We start from the raw sequence: 26,004 nt of genomic DNA, 5'->3' as shown, positions 1-26,004 counted from the left end.
GCATTTAGCCCTATGTGACGTCTGTTTTTATATTGTTTGTCAGCACACGTAGCCTAAGTTACTATGCATCTGGATCAACTAGCTGAGTAGACTAATATAAATGTTTATTCATAACCATGCTGAAAATAAGTCAATAATGTTAGCTGATGCTAACTGTCTAGCTAACGAGCTTGCTGGTGCTAAATTGAGGTAATTTTTTTTAAATAAAGCGCAAGTATTTTTATTCAACCACCTAGATAGATTACATCTGAGGGAAACAGAAAGGATGTGATGTTCAGAACATGGTAAGGTAACTACAGTATTTATCACAGTGGGAAGTGATGCCCTCTGGGGGCATTTGGCCAGGGGTGTTTTTACACCACAGACAAGGTTTGAGAAGAAAAAAATCATTACGAAAATCTAAATTATTTTCTTTATTATATTAATTATTTCCTTACTGGTTATTTTGGGAAAATCCCAGGTATTTTGAGCAGTAGGATTATAAAAATATATATGTTAATATAAAATTAAATGATAAAAGTAGCCTATATAAAACTGCAAAATAAACATTCATCTATCGGTACTTTTTACTTAAGTACATAAAAATTCAAGTACTTTTAAACTTTCACTCCAAAAACTGAGTACTTTTACTGGAGTAATATTTTAATATACGGATCTGTACTTTCACTCAAGTACTTGATTTGTGTACTTTGTCCACCACTGCATTTATGAATATACAAATAAGAAATGTTGGGGGGAATGCACACGTTTTAACATACTAAACCACCAGTGGGTGGCGGTAAGTCACTTAATGAGTGAGTCATTGAGTCATTCATTCAACAGATTTGTTCAAAACGCTGAATCATTCAGTAACAAAACATCGCCCAGTGAGTTGAATTACTGAAATAAATGAACTTTTCCACGACATTCTAATTTATTGAGATGCACCTGTATTTTCGTTGGTGAAATAGAACAAAACAGTAAATACTGTGTCTAAAATGTAAGTAGCTTAGTAACTATTTGACTACTTGTTTATTTAACTGAAGTCAACGTAACATTTGCAATCGTGAGAACATTCAGCAAAATAGCCCCCTTTTCATGGTATGTTACTTAACTATTTCATGAAAAAAAACTGAACATTTTGAATTTTTACCTCAGTGTGTTTCATCGGAGTTTCTTTATGTGTGCGGTCAAGCTCATTTGTTTTGAAGTCTCTCGCAAAGAGGCAGACTGCGCGATCTTAATACCAGAAATCCATGCTGTTTAACACAATGTAATAAAATCAGAAGAATCATTCTCGCGTTTTGATGCTTCGCTGGTTATTTTTTGTCACTTAAGTTTTCATTTTAGGTTATTTGTCCGGTCGGGCAAGTAAAAAAAACAAACATTTTAAACGAGCTAGAAGGCTGGTCAGCTGTAGCTCTAACTATATTGTTATTATTGAGAATATATATAAATAAAGAAGGCAGTTCAACCCTGTATTCTGCTGCTGCGATTCTGCCTGATGACGCAGTAACTACCGCGGGGGAAGAAAACAAATCTGCGGTCTGTCCAGTGATGGTTAACACTCATTATATCTGTCAGACTGAAGATGTTTTAGCGGTAATGTGCCCAGAAATATTGAAGACCCATCGAATCTTAAAGACATTGTAAGACCTTTTAAGACCTTTTATTAGGAAAACGTAATTTAAGTTTTTTAAAAGAGTTTTTAAGGACCCGCGGGCACCCTGTCAATACTTGAGCTGACGCAACTCTGTAAGAGCAGTTATACGGTTTTCACTCCATAATATTTCTGTAACTAGGCTCCGAGATCAACTAACGTTAGGTCTCAGGATCCGTCACTTTATCCTGTCTTGACGGGTTCGCCGGGATAATGAAGCGTGTAGTTGTTAGTTGTTAGCAATAGCCTCCGAAGGTCTACAGTAATTTAGATTCATTCACAAAAACGCAAAATAACATGATACAATTACCTGCTCTTTCCCGTCCCCGACAGGTGGATAATAAACTCTCTGCGTGCGAGTGCTGCCATGATGCTTGAATGCAGGGTTGCCAGGTTTTCACAAGAAAACCCGCCCTATCGCTACTCAAAACTAGCCCAATCGCGTTCCGGTGGGTAAAATACGTTTTTTGGTGGGGTTCCCCTGCTTAAATAAGCATTCCAGGTGATAAATATAATGTTATTGGAGTCGCTTCAACCCGCGGCAACAGTGTTTAAAGTAGCCCAATTCCGCGGGAAAACCGCGGACTTGGCAACACTGGTATGCGCTTACAGTTTCCCCGTGTTCTCCTCCTGCTTCACACCTTCACACGCACTGATGCCATCTACCGGAATGGAGGATTCATTGCCACAGCACTTGACACATAGCACTAGCTTTACAATAAATAGAAACAAATTGAACTTACAATTAATAAAATGTGAACCCTGGACAACAAAACCAGTCATAAGGGCCAGTTTTTTTAAATTGACATGTATACATTATATGAAAGCTCAATGAATAAGCTTTCTATTGATGTATGGTTTGTTAGGATAGGACAATATTTGGAGGAGATGCAGCTATTTGAAAATCTGGAATCTGAGGGTGCAAAAAAAAAAAAAAAATTCAGATTATTAAGAAAATCTCCTTTAAAGTTGTCCTAATCAAGTCCATAGCAATGCATATTACTATTCAAAAATTACGTTTTGATATATTTACGGTAGGAAATTCACAAAATATCTTCATGGAACATGATCTTTACTTAATATCCTAATGATTTTCGGCATTAAAGAAGAAACTATAATTTTGACCCATACAATGTATTTTTGACTATTGCTATAAATATACCGAAAGCGACTTAAGACTGGTTTTGTGGTCCAGGGTCACAAATAGAAAATAAACAAATATCCTATTTAAAACAAAGCATAAAAGAAAAAATATATATTTTGCTGTCATCATGTTACATATCCAAAAACTATAGTACCAAGTACAAAGATAAATTGTATTGTTGAATTGCGTTACAGGTTCAGGAACATCAACATGGCGGAACAAAGAAATAAGATAAAGGTGGGGGGAAAGGAAAATGTATTTTGTTTGTTACAAAGTTTTTATATTTGTTTCATTATTTATTTTAATTGATTTGACATTCATTTTTATTATTCGTCATTAAAAAAAGATCAATTACTGTGATTTCAGTAAACCACCCAAGCATGAGTCTTACTTAACACTATTTTATTCATAAAATATATATCAAATCACATTGACAGCAATCAAGCAAAACTTAGTGTTGGTCTGTTGGTGAGCTCAAAGAGAAGCACAACAGTAGCAGTATCTGTAACACTGTATGTGTGATACGGAAATAAAAGATCAATACAAATGAAAATATTTCCATCTAAAAAAAAATTGATCAAAGAGCTGGTTTCACTGCATAACTAAGTAAACACACAATAGCCTTTTTTAAATGTGCTCTTCTGAGTACAGTTCTAACACTTCGAAGTGATTCAAAGAGACAATACATGTCTGTAGGTTGAGTTATAAGCACATTTCTATCCCACAGACATAACTGGCACAGAGATGCTCGTCTGGCAAAGGTTTATTCTTTGGGGGTCAAGTGCAGATAATGGACTTTCAAAGCCTTAGGTAAAAGGTCAAAGGCTACATTATAATTGATTGTAAAAGTTTCCCATTAAACAAAACAAAGCAATAAAAATGTCAATAATCACATCAAAACAAAATGTAACCTTGGTTTCATCCTCAACAAATGAGAATAAAGTTGTGGCAATATATTGCACAATGGAATGATAAAACTAAAATATGTCTAATCTGGTCAGCATATCACTTTATTAGCTGCATATAACACCCAATAAATGTCAGATCAGAAAAGTAGAAAGTGGGTCTCACCAAGCCAGCAAAAGAGAAGCATGGATTCACGGCAAACATGTATTACATATCACAGCTCCGTTTCGGATAAGTAACTATAATCCAAAAGTTTGTGATGAATAAAAGAAATTTCACATCCAACAAAAGAAAAGTGGTTTTTCTCCCATTTTTCTCAAACACAACCCAATGGCTCGTCTATCCCGTGTTCGAGGTCTCAGAATGTAGTCTTGGCTATATAAATTAAATAACTTGAGGGACTTTTTATAAAACTGAGTTTCTGTCATTCTTTACTCACCCTCATCTCATTCCAAACCTGCATGGCTTCATTTCTTCTGTGGAACACAAAAGAAGATATTTTGAAGTATGTTGCAACTGTTTTTGTCCAAATAACAGGGTTCAGAACAATGCTGGGTTCCGTTTACTTTCATTGTATGGACATTTTTATCTTTTTGCATTCTGAAGAAGAAAGTCATACAGGTTTGGAATGACATGAAGAGTGAATAAATATATCACATCGTAAGAATATAGTGATCAAACACCGCACTGTACCTTAAAGGATTTATTTAAAAGAAAAGAAAAACTTTAAATAGTTTTTCGTAGTCTTGTTTTTGGCCGCCTTAGTATTTTTATTCATAAAGCTGTAAATACATATACTAGTCCTGATGGAAAAAATGGAACTGTAATGATAAAATCTAAGCTGCCAATTTCACAGGTCATTAGTAGTCAAGGATGAGCACCTCCTTGCTTCAGAGACCTTGAAAGGCTTAAACCAATGGATCAGTAATTATTTTTCCCACACTCCTTTTTTCATCAGAAAATGACAGATAGGAACGTGTTAGTTAGCAATGCGTTTCAAATGGAAGAAAAACACAACTAGGTTGCAGCAGTCACATTGTGAGGAGTCAGAAAGTGCTCAGGTGAAGGTTTACTATAATGTGCTTATATTATTTGCGCACACACATACAGAGCTCAAATGTCTTTCGTGTCAGTCCGCTTCACACGCTTTAAGTCTCAACTGTAAATGCTACATGAAAATGTTTTTTTCACTCTATTGCTAAACGTTCGGTAAACAATGGCGTGTGAAGCGCAAATTCTTTCCTTGATTAGGCAAAAAGATTAAAAACGAAATTTTTGGTAACTGATCAATTGTTCACAAGAACTAAGAATAGATTTGTGAAAAGCAGAGCTTAAACCTCCAGGCCTTGGCGAGAAAAGTAGTCTTCCAGTTCTGTGAGCTTCTCGATTAGCAATACATCAAGGTCAACGTCGTCCTGTCTTCCCCTACGAGCCCTTCCTCGTGGCCCCTTCACTCGCAGTGGACCCAGGTTAGTTTTAGCCTTGCGTTTCCGAGGCAGTGTGAAATCTGGGAAGTCTAGAACTCGCTTTCGTTTCTGATGACCGATGCATACCAAAGAGCCGTTCTTCTCTTTCGGTTCTTCGAATATCGTCTCCAGGCTTCTGTGTGAATGAAAGGCAGAAACAGCAGAATGATTTCCAGAATAACACGATTATAAATAAAAGTTGCAAAAACAAACCTGTTAGGGGTTGGAGACTTGTAATTCTTGTTGGTATAAATCTCCTCCAAACTGAATTCCTTTTTCTTCAGCCTTATTGGATGCAAAACAGAATATTTATGATAATCCATGTTTTAACCAATGTTGTAAGTATCACAATTTTAAGCACTTTTAATTTAGCCATTAAGTTTCCTAAAGACCTGTTTTGCATTGGCTTCTTGTGTTATGAAAAATATGGTTCCTCTGAATTAAAAAAATATATATCAAAGGAGTCATGAACTGCCTTTGTTTTTTTATTTTGAAATTGTGCTGTCAATAGATTCAAAAAATTTAACTAATTAATCGCACATTTTAATTAATTGCGAATAATCCCACAACATTAAAGTTTTTGAATATACTTTTAAATTGGAATAATTTCGCATTCAATCTTCAAATTAATGTACAAACAACATAAAGACAGTACATTTTTAATATTTGTTTAATGGCATCTTTTTTATGACTGAAGGCCAGTATCGCTGATACCAATTAATACTGATTGTTTTCCCTATAAAAAAATGTCCCCCCCAATATTTAACCATTGATTATAGCCATTCAATGCATATACATTATAATTAAGAGCTATCAATTTGAACATTTATTAGACTTTAAAAATAACTTCTAATTTAAGTGAACTTAAAACAATCTTAACATAAACCCATTATAATAAATGTCATATTTAGCTACCTGTGCCCCGCAGCAGAAATATACAGAAATTGAATAATGTTATCAAACACTAAATACAGATGAATGCTTAAAGCTATAAATGTTATTGAATTCCTCTTTTTTCTTTGATTAACAGCCATCACAGCAGCGGGGTTATTATGTTGTTTTGGCTGTTATTTCTTTAAGAGCTGCCGCTGCTCAATGTGATGAGGATCTGACACGCATCGTATTTTCTCTCAACTCTCTTTATCTTTTCTGACCCACTTCAGGTCTTAAAGTCTCTACTAATGAGCTGACGAGTTGAATCGAGTGTGTTAGATGCAGAGGCAGACAGTAACTAAGTACATTTACTTAAGTACACTTTTTGAGTATCGGTACTTTACTTGAGTATTAATTTTTCTGGGAACTTATGACTTTATTTGAAAGACAAATATTGTACTTTTCACTTCACTACATTTCTATCAAGGTCCTCGAAGTAGAAAGTCGTTACTATGTAGCAGCTTTGAAAGTCAGTGGGTGATTGCTTTCTTCTCTAAAACGTTTCTTTTTCTTTTTTTTCAGACAGTTTATCAGTAATCACTCTTGTAGGGCTACATGAAGTGATTTCCCAGCATTTTCTGAACACTGACCAGCTGCAAATGTGATATTTATTTATAACAATTCAATAATAAGAAGTTAATATTGTGGTATATATTAGACACAATATTGTCTGATTTTGCTAAATTGTGTACATGAAAATATTACCTATAAAGCCACAGAAGAACTGTTGTGCATCTCCTAATAAAACAAGTACCACGAGAGCGATTAGACAGATTTTTTAAAATTTTTGTTTTGGTGTCATATAAGCCTTGCTGTTTTGCTTTTTTGTTAAAGCGGTGTTGCTGTTGTAAAGTTATACAGCTACAGTTGTGTTGCTGGGTTTTAAAGCAGGTTTGATTTTGTTTCTTCCTTATTACTCTGTATTTACAGGATTTCACTGTCCACTCTGTTCAAATGTGGATGAATGGCTACACATAGATGTGTGCACACACTGTCAGAGCTGTGTGAGAGCACTACCATACTGCTTTTGTGGGGGTGGGTAGGGGTGTTAAATATTTATTTATATATATATATATATATATATGTTTTTTTCCCCCATAGGTTTTTAACATTTTAAAGGCTCTTTATTTCAAAGATACTACAAGCTAGTCAGTGTATTCAGTAGGTGTAATGTATTCTAAGTTGCTTCAGAAATATTGCAAGTATTACATACAACAATAAAACAGTGCATTGACATAAAAAAGGAAATTTACTTTTGGTACTTAAGTACTTTTAAAAGCAAGTACTTCTGTACTTTTACTTAAGTACAAATCTGTCTTTACAACTGTTACTTGTAATGGAGTAATATTTGACCAGCGGTATCTGTACTTTCACTCAAGTAATGGAGTTGAGTACTTTGTCCGCCTCTGGTTAGATGAGGGAGACAGTGCTGGGCTGCTCCAGGACAGTTCTGAAAACCATTTCAGAGACAAGTTCTTAATGTAACTCATATACAGGGGAGTAACGGAATACTTGTAACAGCGTTACTTAATCAGGATACAAAAATCTAGTAACTGTAATCCGTTACAGTTACATCAAAAAACAAAGTATTCCGATTACGGTTACATTTTGTAAAAAGTGGGAATACTATCAGGATTACATTTGTTTCATTTAAAATTAAATAAATGAGTTTTTTGACATCATAACGCTATATTTAGCGCTGCTTCATCATACAGTAGTTCCTGGTTCTGTTGACACTCATGTTGACTCACGTGAGCCACCTGCTGGTGCGTGCGCAAATAACACCCGTCTACAGTTATTCTCCTCAAACGCGGGATGAGACGCTGCTACAGTTAATTACGATGCTTCCTGCTGGGAAAAACGTTTTTCAATTTCAGTTATTTTGTCTTAAAAAAGAATCAAGAAAATAACATAGTTGTACAGCGTAAGCTATGCATGAAGACTCTTGTTTAACAAAGGCTACTCAAACAACTTGAACAATTGCAGGTCCGACTAGCACGGAATTCATCATGTTAGCTCAAATTTAGTGTTTGTTAGTGATTTAAAATTCCATGGTGTGCATGACTGCAGTTGTGTGTAAGTTTTCTAGAGTAAAATGGATCAATCAATGAAATAAAGAAAGATCATAGCATTTCACATGCAGGTTTATTTTAAAATAGACTAATATGTATATGGTGTAAATTTTTTCATGTTGTGTAGAACTATATTTATTTTTACTTGTACATGTTAAAGAAAGAAATAAAAAAAATAATAAAAATAAAACTAATACTAAACTGTATAGCCACTAGATGTCTGCATAGCTTTTTATATAAAAATACATATGGGCTGTAATATCTGGATGGTGAAACAAGCAATTTTTTATAGTTTCAAATAGTTCTTACTATAGTTTTTATTAGTTTTCATTTTAATGTCATAGTTAAAAGTACTTAGATATAGATTTTTTTTTACTTTATTTACATATGTAACTTGAAGTAATCCAAAAATAATCAGATTACATAAATTTTATATTGTGGTACTTGAATTACATTACTGAATACTTTTTTAATGAAGTAATTTGTAACTGTAACAGAATACATTTTAAAAATAACCCTCCCAACCCTGCTCATATATAATATATTACATGCATGCACAGTTTTAAGGCAGCTTTAATCGCCTTTTTGGTAACTTCATGACTTAACTGACCACGACATTGCATGCACGTAGTTTATTTCGCACTTTTATATGAAATGATACAGGATACAGCGCATGCCAGATTATGCATGCATCCCCTAGTATTGGTAGTTTAGTAGTAGGTGTGGGGGAGGGGTTGTGATTAGGCAATCACATAGCGATTTCAACGAAGGGATGCATAATCTGGCAGGGGTGCAAAATTCAGCACAACACCGGTCTGCTGCATTCGCATGTGTATGGATGGAAGTCAATGGAACGGAAAGTCTAGTGTGACCGCAAAATTAATCGCCTGCGTTAACACGCTAATTTTGACAGCACTAATTTTGTACTGTTCTCTGAGGTTCACTTATAATGTTATCAAGATTTTTTACATCAAAAAACATAATAATTTGAGGTAATAGGCTATTTTATGTCCTGTTTTTAACCCCCCTCATCTGTACACTCTGTTTGAATAGGCGTGACGGATTGTAGACTTGGAAGTAAACGCCCACTGCTATGATTGGCTAACCGTTGTGTATGTTTCACAGATGGATGCTGCTGTGATTTAGGTTAAAAACGCATAATACTCATACATATCAAACAATCAAGCAATAGTGACCACGTAATAAAAACAGTTACTCACACTTGTGTGTTGTGAGTCTTGCGACATTACTGTCGGATCAGCATCATCTTTTAGTTTCAATCTTTCTTAAAATCCTGCATCAAATTATGCCTTATTTGTAAATGAATCTGCGGTAAAATTAAGTGAACAAAGGACCGAGTTCTTACTGACGCATTCTGAAACTTCTTTAAAAATAAAGTTCATCCACTCTTTCCTAACGTTGGGATCCGAAGGAAGGCAATGCAAAAATGTTTTTCCACAACTTGGCACTGCACAGCATCTTGTTGTCTTCGAAACCATCTTTATCGTTTGGTTTCAGCATAGACCTGCATTTGCATCTAATTTTTTACAGTACATGCGCAAATTGTTGGGCAGGGCTAAACAGGCAGTGATGTAGAAGCAGGCGTTGATCTTCCTCTGCAGATGCAGAGCTTATCCACACTATTACATCATAGAGTTGTACATTCCACAACCTGTCGTTTTGGCAGACTGGCTTCAATATAAGCTGTTTTTAGACTAGCAAGAAATTTTTGATTTCTGAAACTCACAGGATCTTTTTATAGTACAATGACCTCCTAATTGTCAAAAGATCAAGGGAATTTTGGTTTCTCAGTTCTTGACCCCTTTGAAATTGTACTGCAATTAAAAGAACTGTAGCAAACTGTTCAAATGTAATAATTTTTTTTTTTTTTTTACAAATCCTAAACCAGTTCTACGATTCCACATCATTATTTATTATGAAGACTAGAGGAGTTGAATCCTCACCTCTTTGGTTTGGGGAGTCCCATTGGAGTAAGGTTGTTATCTGGTTTGGGAACAGTCTTACGAATACGAATTTGAGAGACCCTTTTGGAACGTTGACCTCGTTGAGCTTCACTATTAGCGTCGTAGAGTTCCACCTACAAGAAAAATGAATGTCTAGGCTTGAGGAAACATAACCAGAATGCAAAATCCTTCAGTTTAGCAATGTCTGAAGATCCAAATATTTCTACTAGCATTCTTCCTTCTACTTGAATTCTTCCTTCTTTCAAAACTATTAGTTCAAATGCTAGAAGAGATGAAATACTGTAATACCTGGTTAATTTCTGTAGATGTGCCCCGATTATGCAAACCAGGGTATTTGACATTTGCACTGGCAATAGCATAACTAGGCACAGATTCAGTGGGGGATCCATCCAATCGCACCGATTTGGGGCTGATGCTGTGCCGAGAGGGGTGATCTAGGCTCCTTTCTGGTGCAAGACGATTTTTTGACAGATGACACACTGATAGGGATGAGGTGGCTTTCCTACACACAGTGAAAGCAGCAAGCATTTTAGAGAACACCAGGTGATTGGTAATATAACATCAGCCAACATCTACATGATTAAATGATCAGCTTAGAAGTGTAGATAGCTGTGGATTGTAAAATTGGATTGCCTTCATGCTTCAAATCTGACAACAATCACAAATGAGAATATCTGAAAAGAAAGATTGATTTTATTGCTACATTCCTATTTTATTATGTAGACCGCTTTAAGGTGAAGTGAGTAATTTCTGCACCAATAGCAGTATCAAACTGAATAGAAAAACAAAATTTTTTGTTTACATTTTACAATGCAATGCCGCAACATGAATAATGTATTTTCCATGTTAATAAAAGTTTTTGGCGTAACCAGCCATGTCAGCGATACACGAGCGACAGGAGATTCTATTCTATTCTATCACGAGTGACACCTCAGGTATTTACTGTGTTTTGTTTTTAAAAAAAGTTTTATTTGACTTCAACAGCCAAAGTTAAAGAGACAATGAATAATTTACCTCAGATCTTGGAAAGGAAATAATAAAGGAAAATAACAAAAGAAACAACTATTTCATTGGAAGTGTGAGACAGCAGTGCAGTTGCAGGGACAGAGCCCGCCCACATGCTCTTCTGATTGGCTGTGATTTGTGATTGAATTTACATATCTTGTAGGTATGTCGCAACTGGTGTGGACAGACAAACTGTCACTAGAAATTTTATCGCATTTGGTTAAGGTGTAATGTGTTCTGGGTGGTTGCCAGGGTGTTGTGGGTGGTTTCTTATTGGCCCACCCCAAAATAATCCACACTCAGGTCTCTATGATATCTTGGCTTGGTCACTTCTTCAAAAAAGGTTGTTTTTTTTTATACCTGAAAATCGTACACTCAAGTCGCTTAGAAAAGTAACAGCACAGCTCAAACACAGCAAGTTGCACAAGCTTGTCATTCATGTATGCAGCAAAAATGCAAAGTTTGATATCTGTAAGTGTAGTTAAAGTAATAATAATGATGCTTGCATTCCAAACACAGAAAACCCTCAAATGCCACAAAAATAGTTTCAAGGAAACAAGATGATGCCTGGCCACTGTAGATTTCCAAAGGTTTGGAAAGCTTTTCAGTCACTCGATTTTGTGTTGCTAGTTGCACTAAAATTATGCACTTCACCTTCAACCTGAACTGGTTAGCAAAGACTGATTAAACTTATTTTTTTCATTGAATAGATTGGCAAAAATGTGAAAGATGCAGGGGGATGTGCCCACCGTGCTGAAGCTCTTTTCCTGCTGGGTGTAGCTTCTTGACTGGATCGGCGTATATAGCTATCGATGAAAAGATGTAGATCAAAATGGGTTGAATTGTAAGTGCAAGCAGCATGCAGGTAAAAACTGACATTCACCTCTGATTATGTAAATCAAATTTCCTTGCAATCAAAACATGCAAAACAAAGTTTTAACTTCAACAGCTTTAACTTACTGGTGATCGTTGTCAATGCCTGGTGGGGCTGTGAAGTCAACCAGAGGTCGAAAAGGATGACATTTGCTCCTCCCCAAAATCTGACTCACAACCGTATGGATACTAGGACGTGACAACTGCATAAGAGGAAAGTTGATTCGCTTGTGTCGAAACCACAGTCTGAAGGAAGCTGGAGAAGATAAAGCCAGGACGGTACTAACACCTGCCCCAGAGAAGCTCCCTTTGCTAAAAGTAGACAAAGGCGGACTGGTGGGGCAAAAAAGTTGAGATAAGCTAGGACAACCTACAGAGTCTTTATCCAGGTGGATAGGTAAAGCATCTGAAGGACAAGCTAGTGTGCCAGTCAATCGAGGAGAGACCGGAAGTATCAAGTCCTCAAGAATCGGCTGCCAATGTTTGGACATCCCTCCTGCCTGCTCAAAGAAGGACAAAGAAAGGGTTTCTCCAACTTTAAGAGCGGGAAATCCAGGAAGGTGATGTTTCTTTCCACCACAGTGTTTGAGTTTGGATCCAGTCCTGCTGGTTGCACCAGTCCATCTGTCCAAGTTGCTTGAGGAACAGCTTCTGGATACCAAGCGATAGGCGGTATCTGAGAGCTGATTCAACAGTTTGTTAGTATCGCTGTCTAAAAATGGTTTGGAGGACCCATTTCTTTGGCCCGAGTGATGCGAACTGGAGTGTGCTTGAGAAAATGTCAAAAGCGAACCTAGTGATTTTTGGTCACCTACACCTTTTACCAATTGTTTCGGCAAAGCAAGTTCACAGTATGGCAGGATTGATGACCCTTGAAAAGGGCTTTCCTTTGAGTATGATATATTTGAGTGCTGACAATCAAAGCTTTGTCCCTTATTACCTATCTTTGTGTTCTCGTCAGAATCTCCAGCATTTGTCTCTGTCAATACATCTACATCCCTTGACGTATGGACGTGATCCAAAACTGAAGTAATATTACTCAATGAGGTAGTAGTAGAGTGAAAAAGACCATTCATTTTGATCTTGTCCAAGATCGCTGCTTCTTTCTTATTAGTAGTCTGAAAGAGAACTGAACAACCCTTGGATTTATCGGAGTTGGGTTGTGCTCCTAGCGGCTTAGTGGAGAAAGGGAAGGTAATCTGACTAAAGGACTGCTGCTGGATTTTTTCACACTCATCTTTAGAGGAATCTGTCAATGCCGAGGGCTTTGAGTTCACTGCTTTTGAAAATGAACAATGATGATCTGTATTTGTATTTGACTTTAAGCCACTAGGAGCTGAAGATCTGAGAAACTGAACGGAAGGCACCCGAGGATTTTCAGGAACGTGTAAACACTGATTATTCAAGGTGTCTTCTCCTTCCTGACCAGTTTTATTATTCCCCACACTAGCAGAGGACAGTACTTCTCGAATACAAGGAAGTCCCCGGCTGCCATTGTCATCTGAGTTGCTAAGCACGGAATCGACCAATAAGTTTAACGCGACTCTGTCCTTCTCATCTTCCAGTTCCATCTCCGGGTCTTCAAAATCGGAAACGGGCGAATAGTTACCTTGCAAACAATTGTCTTTTTGTCCCGAATGGCATGTTCTGAGAATTCCACATGATGAACTGGAGCTGCTATAATTTCCAATTAGATCTTGACAGCTTAGGTCCTCGGACTTATGATCAGGACTTTGGCTGGGCTGTAAAGGAGTTGACATTGCCCAAGAACACACAGAGTGCTTCTTAGTTTCAGGAGAAGAGATATTTGAGTTAATTCCTTTGTAGTCTTTTGGCACTTCTGCATCCACTCCTGCAAGCACAAAATAATAAATCAAATCAAAATTTAATCTATGTCTTTGCTTAGATTTGAGGTCACTTATATTCTAAACGTTGACTAAGCACTCCAAAAAGTTGACAAAATTATCTTTTAGCAAACACCTGGAAGAATTTCTCTTCAAAATGTACTACTACCCAATAAACTGCTTTTCGGACAGAGAACATCCTCTCCTCCTTATACGACCTGACTATAACAAGCAATAGCAAATCATGGTTTGTGCCTTTAATATAAACTACATAATGTTAGCTATTAAAAAGGGACATGTTTTTTTCCACTGCACCTTCATGCTACAATGGGAAATACATCAACACAGGAAAGAATATTATGCTCATCACAGCATTTGGTATGGGATATATGAAATTAGCTTCAAATGACAATGAATTTATATGACTATGCTAACATGAACATTTACCACGGCTGCAAGCTGATGAAAAACTTGGAGTAATTGGACAGCCAAAGGAAAAGTCTCTTCCCAGCTGGCCAACTTTACTGTGCAGCTGAGCTAAACTGCAAGTATGTGCACTGCTTTGTGAACACAGCTGGTCCATCCTCCTCTCCACTGCCTCAAGACGCTGGGTCAGAGATCCAAAGGTATCAGTCAGCAGACGCTTCATCTCAGTTTGATGGGACACAAGAAATCGTTCCAGAACTCCAAGCTGCTCTCCGGATGGTCCAGCTGGAGGAGATGAATTGAAGTTGGCAGAGGTCCCTCGGTGATCCCTAAACTTGGCCTCTGCAAAGGAGATGTTGATCAAAAGCTGTGCTTCATAACATTTACCAAAACATTGTTTTGATTCTATTTGGAACCAACTGTTTTACAATATATCTGCAATGTTCCTTTTAGGAAACCGTGTGCACACTTCTAAAGCTATTCCTGTGCAGACCAAAAAAGCCCAGAGGAAAAACTTAAAAAGATTAGAAATGTCATAAAATAAGGCTAAATGAATGGGCAGCAAACTATAGAAGACTTGAAAGACCTTTCGGTGCTGTTATTCAGTTTTATATTCTATTTTTTATTTATATACATATATTATGTTATATTCTGTATTATATATTATTGTATAATTATTTTGCAATGTTTTTCTATTAATCAAAGCAATGTCTAACAACAAAGTGTGGCCTCTAACTATAGTAACTCAATAACTATCATCATGGCATATTACCTAAATATTTGCTATATTCTACCATTCAAAAGTCTGGGGTTAGGTTAGTTTTTGTTTTCTTTATGTGAAACTAATACTTTTATTCAGCAAGGATACATTAAATTAATCAAAAGTGACAGTAAACATTTCCAATAAATATTGTTCTTTAACTTCTTTAACTTGTTCTTTAAGTTCTTTGAACTTTTTATTCAAATAATCCGGAGCATATTTTCAACATTGTAAAAAAAATATATAATAATAATAATAATAATAATAGTTTCTTGGGCACCAAATCAGCATATCAGAATGATTTCTGAAGGATCATGACCCTGAAGACTGAAGTAATGGCTGCTGAAATTTCAGCTTTGCCATCACAGGAATAAATTACACTTTAAAATACATTAAAGTAGACATTTTATTTTAAATTGTATTGATATTTTCAAATATTGCCGCTTTTACTGTATTTTTTTAATCAAATAAAATGTGCCATTTTGAGCATAAGAGATTTATTTGAAAAACATTTTAAAATCTTATTGGCCTAAAAGGTTTGCACGGTAGTGTAGGTATATATTTATTATTCTAATGTTTTTATTTGGTGTATAAAACACCCACTATGAGGTGGTTTGTTTATGATAATGTGATACAGTACATAGCACAATAAGGAAATTGACTGTTGCATACTAGATTGCTTTTACTTTTTATAGAATTTTTTAATAGAAAAACAAAATACATATGAACATAAGTTTTCTTTTCAGGTAGCATGAGGAAATATGATTTGCTTTAATAAAACCAAACTGAAAATTGTATATTCAACATTACCTTGCTTATTACACATGTGCAGGCAAGTCGAACTAGGATTGACTCCAAAGTTACTACTTTTTGGATCAAACGTCATCTGCCTCAGAGCTCCTTCATTTTCCAGATGAACTCCCTTCAAGCCCTTCTCAAAGTCTGAGGGTCGTGTTTTGTCACCAGATTCAGTCTCTTCACTGCTGGTTTCTCTGCATCCGATGGCCAGCTGTTCCTGATACAGTGGAGAAAGAGCAGCACGGTGGCATGGACCAGCCGCAGACGCAGGCACCTGCTCTGTCCCTTTCTGCTCAGCCGGAGGATTGGACAACATCTTTTAAAGGGACTGACGGGAGAGAATACATCAGATCGGCAACCGATTAAATCACAAGTCATAACATGAATTACACATGGTACATTTAATATTACCATTGTGTGCATTCTTTGGTCTTACCAGTCTTATCATGTAAGACCGGTATTGCATATATTGTACCATGTTATTTACAAAATGTAAGGTCTCAGATAATAATATCATGGCACTGAATGATTAGTATATTTCAACATCATGGTACTTACAAGACACTCATTACTTTGATACATAACATGGTACTGAATTATCAAAAGTTAATATACCATGGTATTTGCATATGCATACAATTCCAAGAAGCTTCGAACTATACCCAAATTGAACTGAACCGTCTATACGTGCACATGCATTTCAATTAATACGCATAAATCGTGCTTTATTAAAACACTAGCTAGAATAATAATGCGTCCGGAATAGCATGAATGAATGAAAATGACCAGGTTTCGTCGGAAATGTCCTCACACTAGTTTAAAAAAACATTTTACTAGACCACCTTTCGTATATAATCCATCAAAGAAAATCTTCTTACTTCAAAACTGTTTTTTATGTAACGTTATAGGTCTTATGCATAATGATGTCAATGAACAGGCTCCTCATGCATGCCAGACTTTGGAAGGCCCTGGACACGAATACAAATAAATCAAGAGCCAGCCAGACATGTTTTGTAAAGCAGTACCTATATAGCGTTCCCGTTAACAACTGTCGGTCCCCGCTAAAGAACGTCTCCGGCGGTGAGAGTGTGCGGTTATATCACTAATACTCGCCGATCCATTCTCATGATGATGCACAGGTCGGATGTGATTTCTTGAAGCCAGTAAAAGTAATTTCCGGCGACTCTGATGGCTATTCAGACTGATGGACGGATTTCCAGTGCAAACTGACTGCACACTAACCTAGCGTATTATTACGACAGCTATGTGTTTTTAACGATATCATAAAATTCACGAAATTATAATAATAAATGATAATAACTAACAAATTTCCCAAGCGTCATAATATTTGCTATTGCCGGACAGTGACGACTTCCGTCATGCGTGCTGCTGTAAAGCGTGTTGCCATTGGGTGCTGCAGGAACTCAGGCTCTTCTTCTGTGGATTTATTGTCGGGTCGCATACCAGCTTTTAAGGTGCATACCGCCACCTCCTGTGCTGGAGTGTGAAGTGATTTCAGTCTAGTATATATCTTTAAAAAAAAAAGACGTGACATGTGGCCAAGTGACCCACACTCGGAATTAGTGCTCTGCATTTATCCCATCCAAAGTGCACACACACACAGCAGTGAACACACACACACACACACACACCGTGAACACACACCCAGAGCAGTGGGCAGCCATTTATGCTGCAGCGCCCGGGGAGCAGTTGGGGGTTCGCTGCCTTGCTCAAGGGCACCTCAGTCGTGGTATTGAAGGTGGAAGAGCTATACATTCCCTCCCCCCACCTACAATCCCTGCCGGTGTGAGACTCGAACCCGCAACCTTTGGGTTACGAGTCCGACTCTCTAACCATTAGGCCTTTATTATTTTACCACATCCTTGCTTTGTGTTTAATATGTTGCCGATTGAAAATTCATTGCATCCTAAGTTCTGTAGTTCTCTTTGTAGTTCATTCCTTTCCTGTTCATACCTAGGACAGAGTAACAACACATGATCAACTGTTTTCTTTACTTGGCATGTTTCACATAACCCAGTACTGTGTTTTCCTATTATATTGTAGAATTAAGTTTTGTATGACCCATCCTTAGTCTTGTTAAAATGACCTGATCTTCTCTACTTAAGTTCAGTATCATTACCCTGTTTTGTATATTATAAAAATGTCTTCCTGTTTTACAGTCATTCCAATTCCCTTGCCATTTCCAATTGCAAGCTTCTTTAATTAGACTTTTCCCCTCCATCCTGCTTAGTGAAACTGAAATATAGGAGTATTCAGATTAAGTGACTCTTTTGCCATTTTATCAGCTTTTTAATTTCCTGGTATATCAACATGCGCTGGAACCCAAACAAAATTAACTATTATTCCAGCATGTCTTAATCTATACAATATATTCATTATTTCTATAAAGATATCATATCTAAAAGTTTGAAAAGTTTGAAGACTGGTAAGTGATGCCATTGAATCTGAACAAATCACTACCTTATTTGGCATCACTTCTTCTACCCAACTAAGTGCCATTTGAAGTGCCACCATTTCGGCTTCATATGCTGACGTCCCATCCGTTAACCTTCCATATTTTCCGATTTTAAATTCTGGAACATAGAATGCAGATCCAGTACGACCTATTTCTGGGTTTCTTGAGCCATCAGTGTATATTGGCAGAAATGCATAATAAACTGTTCTGATATATTCTGTTGAATGGGTTTTAATAATGTCAATCTGTCCTTTTTGAATATATTCATGAATTTGAAAATCAACTTTAGGTTGACTGAAAAACCAAGGAGGTATTGGGGAAATTGTAACTGTTGGTGAAAATGTAATATTCTTTAGTGACATTTTTGCAGCCCAATCCTTTACTGCCCATGCAAACCCTGTTCCTGTTAAGTTCATTGTCTCCCAACTCCCCTCTAATATTGATTTTGTAGGATGATCTGAATTATGCCCTTGTAAATTGATCCAATTTTTTACAGATAATGTTTTACGTCTTATTTCTAATGGGGACTCTCCTGTTTCAACTTGCATTGCTGAGATTGGAGTTGTTTTAATTGCACCTGTAATACATCTCAAAGCTCGTGCTTGAATAAGATCTAACTTTTTAAGCATACTGATTGAGGCAGATCCATATATAATACACCCATAATCTAAAACAGATCGTAGAAGTGCACAGTATAAGGTGATCATTGATTGTTTATTTGCCCCCCATTCTTGGCCTACTATACATCTCATTAGATTTAGTACTTTACTACATTTCTTTTCAATGTAGTCAATATGGATTTTCCGTGTTCATTTAGAATCAAACCACAGACCTAAATATTAACATTTTGTTACCCTTTCTAATGGTTGTTTATATAAATAAAGTTTAATATTTTCTGCAATCCTTTTTTTGTAAAAAACTGACAACACGTTTTGGATATAGAGAATCTGAATCCCCATTCCACAGACCATTTCTCTACGCCCTCTATTGCTTCCTGAATTTTATGTACAATATATTTAACATTTTTCCCTCTCTTCCACATTGCTCCATCATCAGCATATAATGCTGTTGAAATTCCTGGATGAATTCCTTCAAACACATCATTGATCATTATGTTAAATAATATAGGACTTATAGCACTTCCCTGAGGAGTTCCATTTTCTACATTCACCATCTGAGATAATACACCATCCACCTTGACTTGAATCATTCGACCAAACAAGAAACTTAAAACCCAATTATAAAATCTTCCTACAATTCCAATTCTCTGCAACTTTAATAACACTCCTTCCCTCCACATCATATCATATGCCTTTTCAGTGTCGAAGTATACTGCCACTAACACCTCTTTCATTGCTAATGCCTTCTTTACATCAGTTTCTAGTCTTAATAATGCAGCTGAAGTAGATCTACCTGGTCGGAAGCCAAACTGATAGGGAGCTATTAATCCTCTGCTTTCCAACACATAATATAAGCGGTTAACAATAATTTTTTCCATCACTTTACAGAGGTTAGATGTCAAAGCAATTGGCTTTCCCGAATCTTTCCCTGGTTTGGGAATAGGAATTACGACAGCTTGTTTCCATGATAAAGGCAGTTGACCTTTAAAAGATCCAATATTGCTTTAAGTATCACTTCGTCCATTTGTTTAATCATATTATAGCAAACTCTATCTTTCCCTGGGGCGGTATTTCTAACTTTAATTAATACTCTTTTTAGTTCCCACATTTTAAAAGTGGCATCTAATGCTGTTAGACTATTAGGTTTTTTAATATAAATATCTTGATGTTGCTTTAAGATTTCTTCCCTCCTTCTCTTATAATTTTCTTCAAGATTATTTGTACTGTGAGCCTTTTGAATGGTAAAGGCCAACAGTTCAGCCTTTTCCTCTTCAGTCACTGGTTTTTCCCCTTCATCTATTAAAATATAAATGGAATATTCTGATTTCTATAAACTCCAACAATCTTTTTAAGGACACTCCATACTTCTCTCAACTGAGTTTCATTACCTATTGTGTTACAAAATGATTGCCAATACTTCTTTTTGGCTTGCTTAATTATCTTCCTTGCCTGAGCCCGTTTCCTCTGATAAATTAGCACATTTGTAGGTATTAATGTTTTCCTAAGCTCCCTGAATGCTCTATTTCTATCTTTGACTGCTTTAGTGCACTCTTCATTCCACCAAGGAACAATCCTCAACCTATCTTTACCTTCTGATTTAGGAATGGAGTCTTCAGCTGCATTAATAATAATCGCATTTAATATTTCAGAACATAAGTCTATATCATCTTCAGTACTATAATTCTCCATTCCATCAATGCATAACCCAGTCAGCTTTATCAAATTTCCACTTGGTTTGCTTTGTTTTATTTTGGTGATAAATTTCCATTCCAAAAGCACATATTATTGGAAAATGATCACTACCTAATGTTGAATGATCTAGGACTTTCCATCTACATTCCAATGCTATAGTTCCCGGAACTATTGTTAGATCTAGACAAGAAGTTGAAGAATCCCTTATATTGAATCGAGTTCCCTTCCCATCATTTAAACACACTAAAGCTTGTTCCTCCATAAACTCTTCTACAACCATTCCAATCTGTGCATAAACTTCCCAACAGTGCATTATGTGCATTAAAATCCCCACACCATATTAAATTATCTCCAGCCTTAGTTCTTATTATATTCAATTCATCTAATGTTAACTGATTGCAAGGATTATAAAAGTTGACCACCTTTATCCCACCTTCCTGTGACCATACCTCTACCACAACACATTACCTAATATTATTTCTCTAAAAGCCACTCCATTTTTAACAAAGGTTCCACATCCCCCACCATTTGATCCAATTCTATCTTTTCTAACTGACTTGTAACCAGGAATGACAAAATCTAATTGTGGATGAAGCCAAGTCTCCAGAATACAAATAATGTCTGGTAAAATTGTTAACTGATGTACAAATCTTTTAAATTCTTGGCCATTCGCAATCAAACTTCCATTGTAGTATTTTCATTTAATGGTTTTACTTCATTGACTTCCCGAAGGATCACATAACCCTGTGGTTCCCTCGGTTTGTCCAAGTAATGTTTGAATCAGTTCAACTGAAATTTCAGTAATACTCAAATGTCGAGCAGCTGCGGATATTATGATTTTCAGCTTTTCGGTTCTTTTCGCTGTTTGAGCTGAGCAATTAATGACTTCTGCTATAAATGCCACAAAATTCATTTTGTTTACCACAAGCATGTTTCCATCCAAGAGACATTTATGACTGCATGTATCTTTAAATTGGGTTGTGCTGTTTTCCTTCAGATTTCCATTAACAGCTTGTACTTGCTTAACTGCTTGAGCATATGAAATATTTTGTACTGTTTTGTATTTCATTGCTTCTGTAGCTAGTTTTTGGGCTTTTCAACCTAGTGTGGACCTCCACAATTACAACATTTAGGTTCAATCCCCTCACCACATTGCCCATAATCATGATCTCTGCTACATTTGCAACATCTTCTTCTCCCTTTACAAACTGCTGCAACATGTCCCAATCTTTGTCAGTTAAAACATCTCAGTGCTGGTCTGATATACGGCCTAACCGTATAGCACATATATCCAAGTTTTTGCAGTTGAATGTTAATACAACAGTAGTACTATCTTCTTTCCTACCATTTTTACTAGACTGCAAACGCTTCACTTCTGTCACCATTTCATTCTTTATCTCTGTCTTTAATACTTCTTCAGATAAGGACACAGGCACCCCCAAGATTACTCCTTTAAGATGATCAAGTTCCCCCGGTACATGACATTTGACTGCTGCACCACCTAGTTCTTTGATACTTAACACATTCTCTTGTTGTTTTCTATTTACACAAAAAAATGAGGACGCGATTGTTTGTTAAGTACCTTGCAGAGTTAACATTGCCTAGTACTTTCTTTATTATTTTCGTAAATTTCATTGGATTGTTGATGTTTTCGATTTTTTCCGGAAAATGCTACTATTACTTTATATTCCACCTCCATTTTCCTGGTTTTGTTATTTCCTCCTATCTCTGTGATATTGTCATCCGACTCAGATTCTCAATTTCTTCGTTTGTTTGATGTATCTGGTACCTGAGACCATCCCTCACTATCAATTATTGAAGAATCATCTTCATCATCCATACTACCTGCATCCATCCTCTCCAGTCTCAGCACAGTTGATGCTAACTCGCCAAACCACCTCCGTCGTCCTACCGGTCAGCTGACCCGGAACTCAGGCTCCTCTGGTACCTGAGACCATCCCTCACTATCAATTATTGAAGAATCATGTTCATCATCCATATTACCATCCTCTCCAGTCTCAGCACAGTTGATGCTAACCCGCCAAACCACCTCTGTCGTCCTACCGGTCAGCTGACCCAGAACTCAGGCTCATTTCTGTGGACATTCTTCCTGTGGGAAAAGTTCATGTTTGGTCTCTGTAGTTCTCCAGGTGGGATGAATAAATCTGCAGGTTCAGCTGAAGTCTGTATGTTCACAGTAGTTTTAAAGTCTATGGTTGCATACTCCGTGTTGTCGTAGTTTGAGGTCTGTTTCAGTTTTCCTCTGCTGGTCGCATTTTCAGACTGTAGGACTTGAATCTCTGCGTAGTGTAAACCATCCTCATTCTGCTTCCGTTTTTTATTCACCTGGGCATACTGTGGTTCAGCTGACACAAGGTCATACATGTGAGCATCAACACGGGCCTGCTGTGAAAAAAAGTTGTTGTCACAAAAACATTAGCATAAAGTTTTTTTTTAGTGACCAGTTAAACCAACACACCTGATGGGAAGGAACCACAGGTGGACCTGTTGTAAAGATGAACATTGTTGAATAGCAATCAACATTACAACAATGGGATAAGCAAGTAATAAACATTCTTTTGCTAATTAATTTATTATCTCATAAATGGAGCTTTTGTTTTGTTGTGTTTTGTTACCTTTTCTTTTTGCCTGTTTTTGTGAAAGCTTTCTTGGATTTATTCTCCACCTAAGAAAAAAAAGCACATACTACAATTTAAATAAAAGTTGGTTTATTTGTTCTGTAGTGTAGTCCCCTAAATGAAGTTGATCATTGATAGACTTTTCCATTGTGAAAAAGAGCTGTGTTTAACTATACTGAACGTGCATTTGTAGTGCACTTCAAATTTTAAAAGTATATTTTTTATTTAAAATATTAATGAAATAAAACGCCACTTGAATGTTCTTAAAGAGAGCACACTTTCATGACAATATTCTTAATAACCTAAGTACACCTTTTAAACGTTTTACTTTAAAGGCTATTTTAGTTTTTTTAAACAATCTTGTCATGCTTTATTTTGATTTGACTTACATGCTAAAGCACAAAATACTTGATTATAACTAACTGTAATGTATTATTTGATTTTACATTTGAAGTTATTTCATTTCAAATGTGTAATTACATATGCTGTATTTTAAATACATGACATACAAGTTTCAGCAGAAATTACATTTTAGTATACATTTAGTATACATAAATATTTGTCAGTACATTCGGCAGACTTTAACAATATTTCAAAGACAATAGACGTAATTTCATCTAAAGATGCACTTAAGTCCTACTTAAGTGGGTCAAAAAACATTTTTAAGATAGCATTTGATATGAACCTAATCTATAATAAATGTTCAATTATTTGTAAATAACATGAAATTAAGTGTCTGAAAACATTACACTCAGTATGCACAGTACATTCTTTCAAAGTAATAAGCACTCTTATTAAAAGTAGTGTACTTCTTTTTTACAAGGGTTAAGAGGAAGAATATTTAGCTTCCTACTTCTTTGTCCTGTTAAATGCTAATACAATACATTTCCCTCTTTCCTGAACAATACAATACCTTATGAACACCAACAGCATTTGTTAAGCATTCAAACTATCAAATATGAACAGACAGAGAGGATCATGTTTCTCAAAGAATGGCCTATACTTAAAGGTTCACATTTGTGTTAAATAGCGAACAGAACATTTAGCAACACAAATGAATCTTGTTTAAGGCAGTTTCCTTCCCATCAAGATCCTACTGATAAAACAAGCACATGTCATAGAACCCTGTCGCATTTGAGTAAATAAATACTGTAAACTGTGCCCAGTATGTTTAACAATTTAAACATGCAAATGTTTGGCTACTCACTTATTTATTGTTTTGGTTAAACTGCTCCCCATGGCCGAGATCGTCGTCAGTGCACAGATAGCCTAGAGTTGATCAGTTGCTCATTTTCCATTTCCTTGTTCCTCTGTATCTGGAGTCCTGCAGGTGTTGCTCTTAAAGAAAGCTACCTTTGTACCTCGAGCTGCAACGCCCCTATCGTTGAGGCTGACCTTGAGGTCATGAATGTTTGACAATATCTTTAATGTTGTATATCTTTCCAGTCATTCATTCATGAACAGAATGATAGTGGCTAGGTAACAAGAGATCCATTTCCCTGCAGAGAACTCTTGGTTTACATTGGACTTACTGTGTACTACTTGCATTGTACAGTAGCTGTATTGTAATATCCTCATACATGTACATGTAAATAGTTAAACAATTTTAATCATTTTTAAGTGACGTGTTATGTCTTGTTTAGTCTTTTTAAAAAATCATTCATTAAAGCTGAAGTGTGTAAGTGTGTAAAATCTTTCTCAGATCCGGTTAATATGCAGAGAGAACTGTAAGTAAACAATGATAGACTGATTTCCCAGAAAAGTGTAAACACTGTGATTCTATAACCGATGGATAGAACCAAGTCATTGCAACTTTAACACAGCAACAGTGGCTCAACCAATGGCACAACTTTGGGGCAGGACTGTCTTTATAGTCTACCAATGGCAGGTGACCTTTTCATTTTTGCAATAACTGTAAGTAACAAAACGGAGGCAAGAGTGTTTTACATTTTTGCCAGCTATACAGAAAAGTTTATTAGAAAACATATTTTTGTCTAGCAAAAATTCACACATGGCCACACATCCAGCAAGGTTATCCTGAGGGAACTTAATGTGCGTCATAAAATTCCAGAGTAGAGCTGTAGTCAAGTCCAGCTTTGTCGAGTCCAAGACAAGTCCAAGACCAGGACTAGTCGAGCCCGAGTTAAGACCGAGTCCAAAGAGGTTTGAGTCCAAGTCAAGTCCAAGTCCAAAAGTTTCGAGTCCAAGTCAAGACCGAGTCCAAATGAGAGAGAAAAAAGGATCCTCTTCAAGACCACATACTTAACTATTGATAATGTATGTGATGCGAGAGACAACATATCTCCTATTCTAAGAAAATCATTTTACATTATTATTTGTAATGATCAAAAAGCATGTGCAAAGTAACAACTCTGTAGGACAGGGGTCTCCAAACTAGATCCTGGAGGGTCAATGCCCTGCAGAGTTTAGCTCCAACTGGCCTTAACACACCTATCCTATTATAGCAGACATATCCACTGATTTGCATTGATTTTGCCTTTCTAATAGTCCTGCACGATATGAGGAAATTCTGCCATGCGTGATAACAGTGGAGTTTTTTTTTTTTGCAATGATGATTACTTGTGATAAATAAATGAATAATTAACTGTGCAAATTAGGGCCAACAAATAAAACTAAATAATTTTTTTTGTTTTTACAGCGGTGAGCATTACAGCCAATAACATACGATTCCATTGAGTTTATTAATGCAATGGCCAATCAAAGGC

The 26,004-nt window shown here is 36.3% G+C and overlaps 2 protein-coding genes across 3 annotated transcripts in view; both read right to left on the bottom strand.

Annotated features, from left to right (window-relative positions):
- Positions 1-2,017, bottom strand: part of LOC107566904 (phosphatidylserine decarboxylase proenzyme, mitochondrial-like) — a 34,426-nt gene extending 32,409 nt beyond the window's left edge. The window contains exon 1 of the mRNA XM_016252471.1: positions 1,950-2,017. Coding sequence (XP_016107957.1) covers positions 1,950-2,008 — 59 coding nt within the window. The 5' untranslated portion in view covers positions 2,009-2,017. The remainder of the gene's footprint in view (positions 1-1,949) is intronic.
- Positions 2,018-3,215: 1,198 nt separating this feature from the next.
- LOC107566905 (uncharacterized) lies at positions 3,216-17,248 on the bottom strand. 2 transcript variants are annotated; one of them, XM_016252472.1, is made up of 9 exons: positions 16,877-17,248; positions 15,864-16,179; positions 14,315-14,635; positions 12,111-13,875; positions 11,900-11,956; positions 10,434-10,647; positions 10,125-10,258; positions 5,369-5,440; positions 3,216-5,291 (listed from the first exon to the last, which is right to left on the bottom strand). In XM_016252472.1, exons 2-9 carry the CDS (start codon positions 16,165-16,167, stop codon positions 5,021-5,023), a joined length of 3,138 nt encoding a protein of 1,045 aa, XP_016107958.1. In that variant the 5' UTR covers positions 16,168-16,179; positions 16,877-17,248; the 3' UTR covers positions 3,216-5,020. The 2 variants fall into 2 exon arrangements, with proteins under 2 accessions (XP_016107958.1, XP_016107959.1); XM_016252473.1 differs by lacking the exon at positions 16,877-17,248 and adding an exon at positions 16,730-16,777.
- Between the last annotated feature and the right edge of the window lie 8,756 nt (positions 17,249-26,004).

This window comes from Sinocyclocheilus grahami, unplaced genomic scaffold (genome assembly GCF_001515645.1).
Source record: "Sinocyclocheilus grahami isolate Dianchi unplaced genomic scaffold, SAMN03320097.WGS_v1.1 scaffold1111.1, whole genome shotgun sequence".
Taxonomy (NCBI): domain Eukaryota; kingdom Metazoa; phylum Chordata; class Actinopteri; order Cypriniformes; family Cyprinidae; genus Sinocyclocheilus; species Sinocyclocheilus grahami.
The sequence above is the reverse complement of the archived record's forward strand: the minus strand, read 5'-3'. Positions and strand labels throughout refer to the sequence as shown.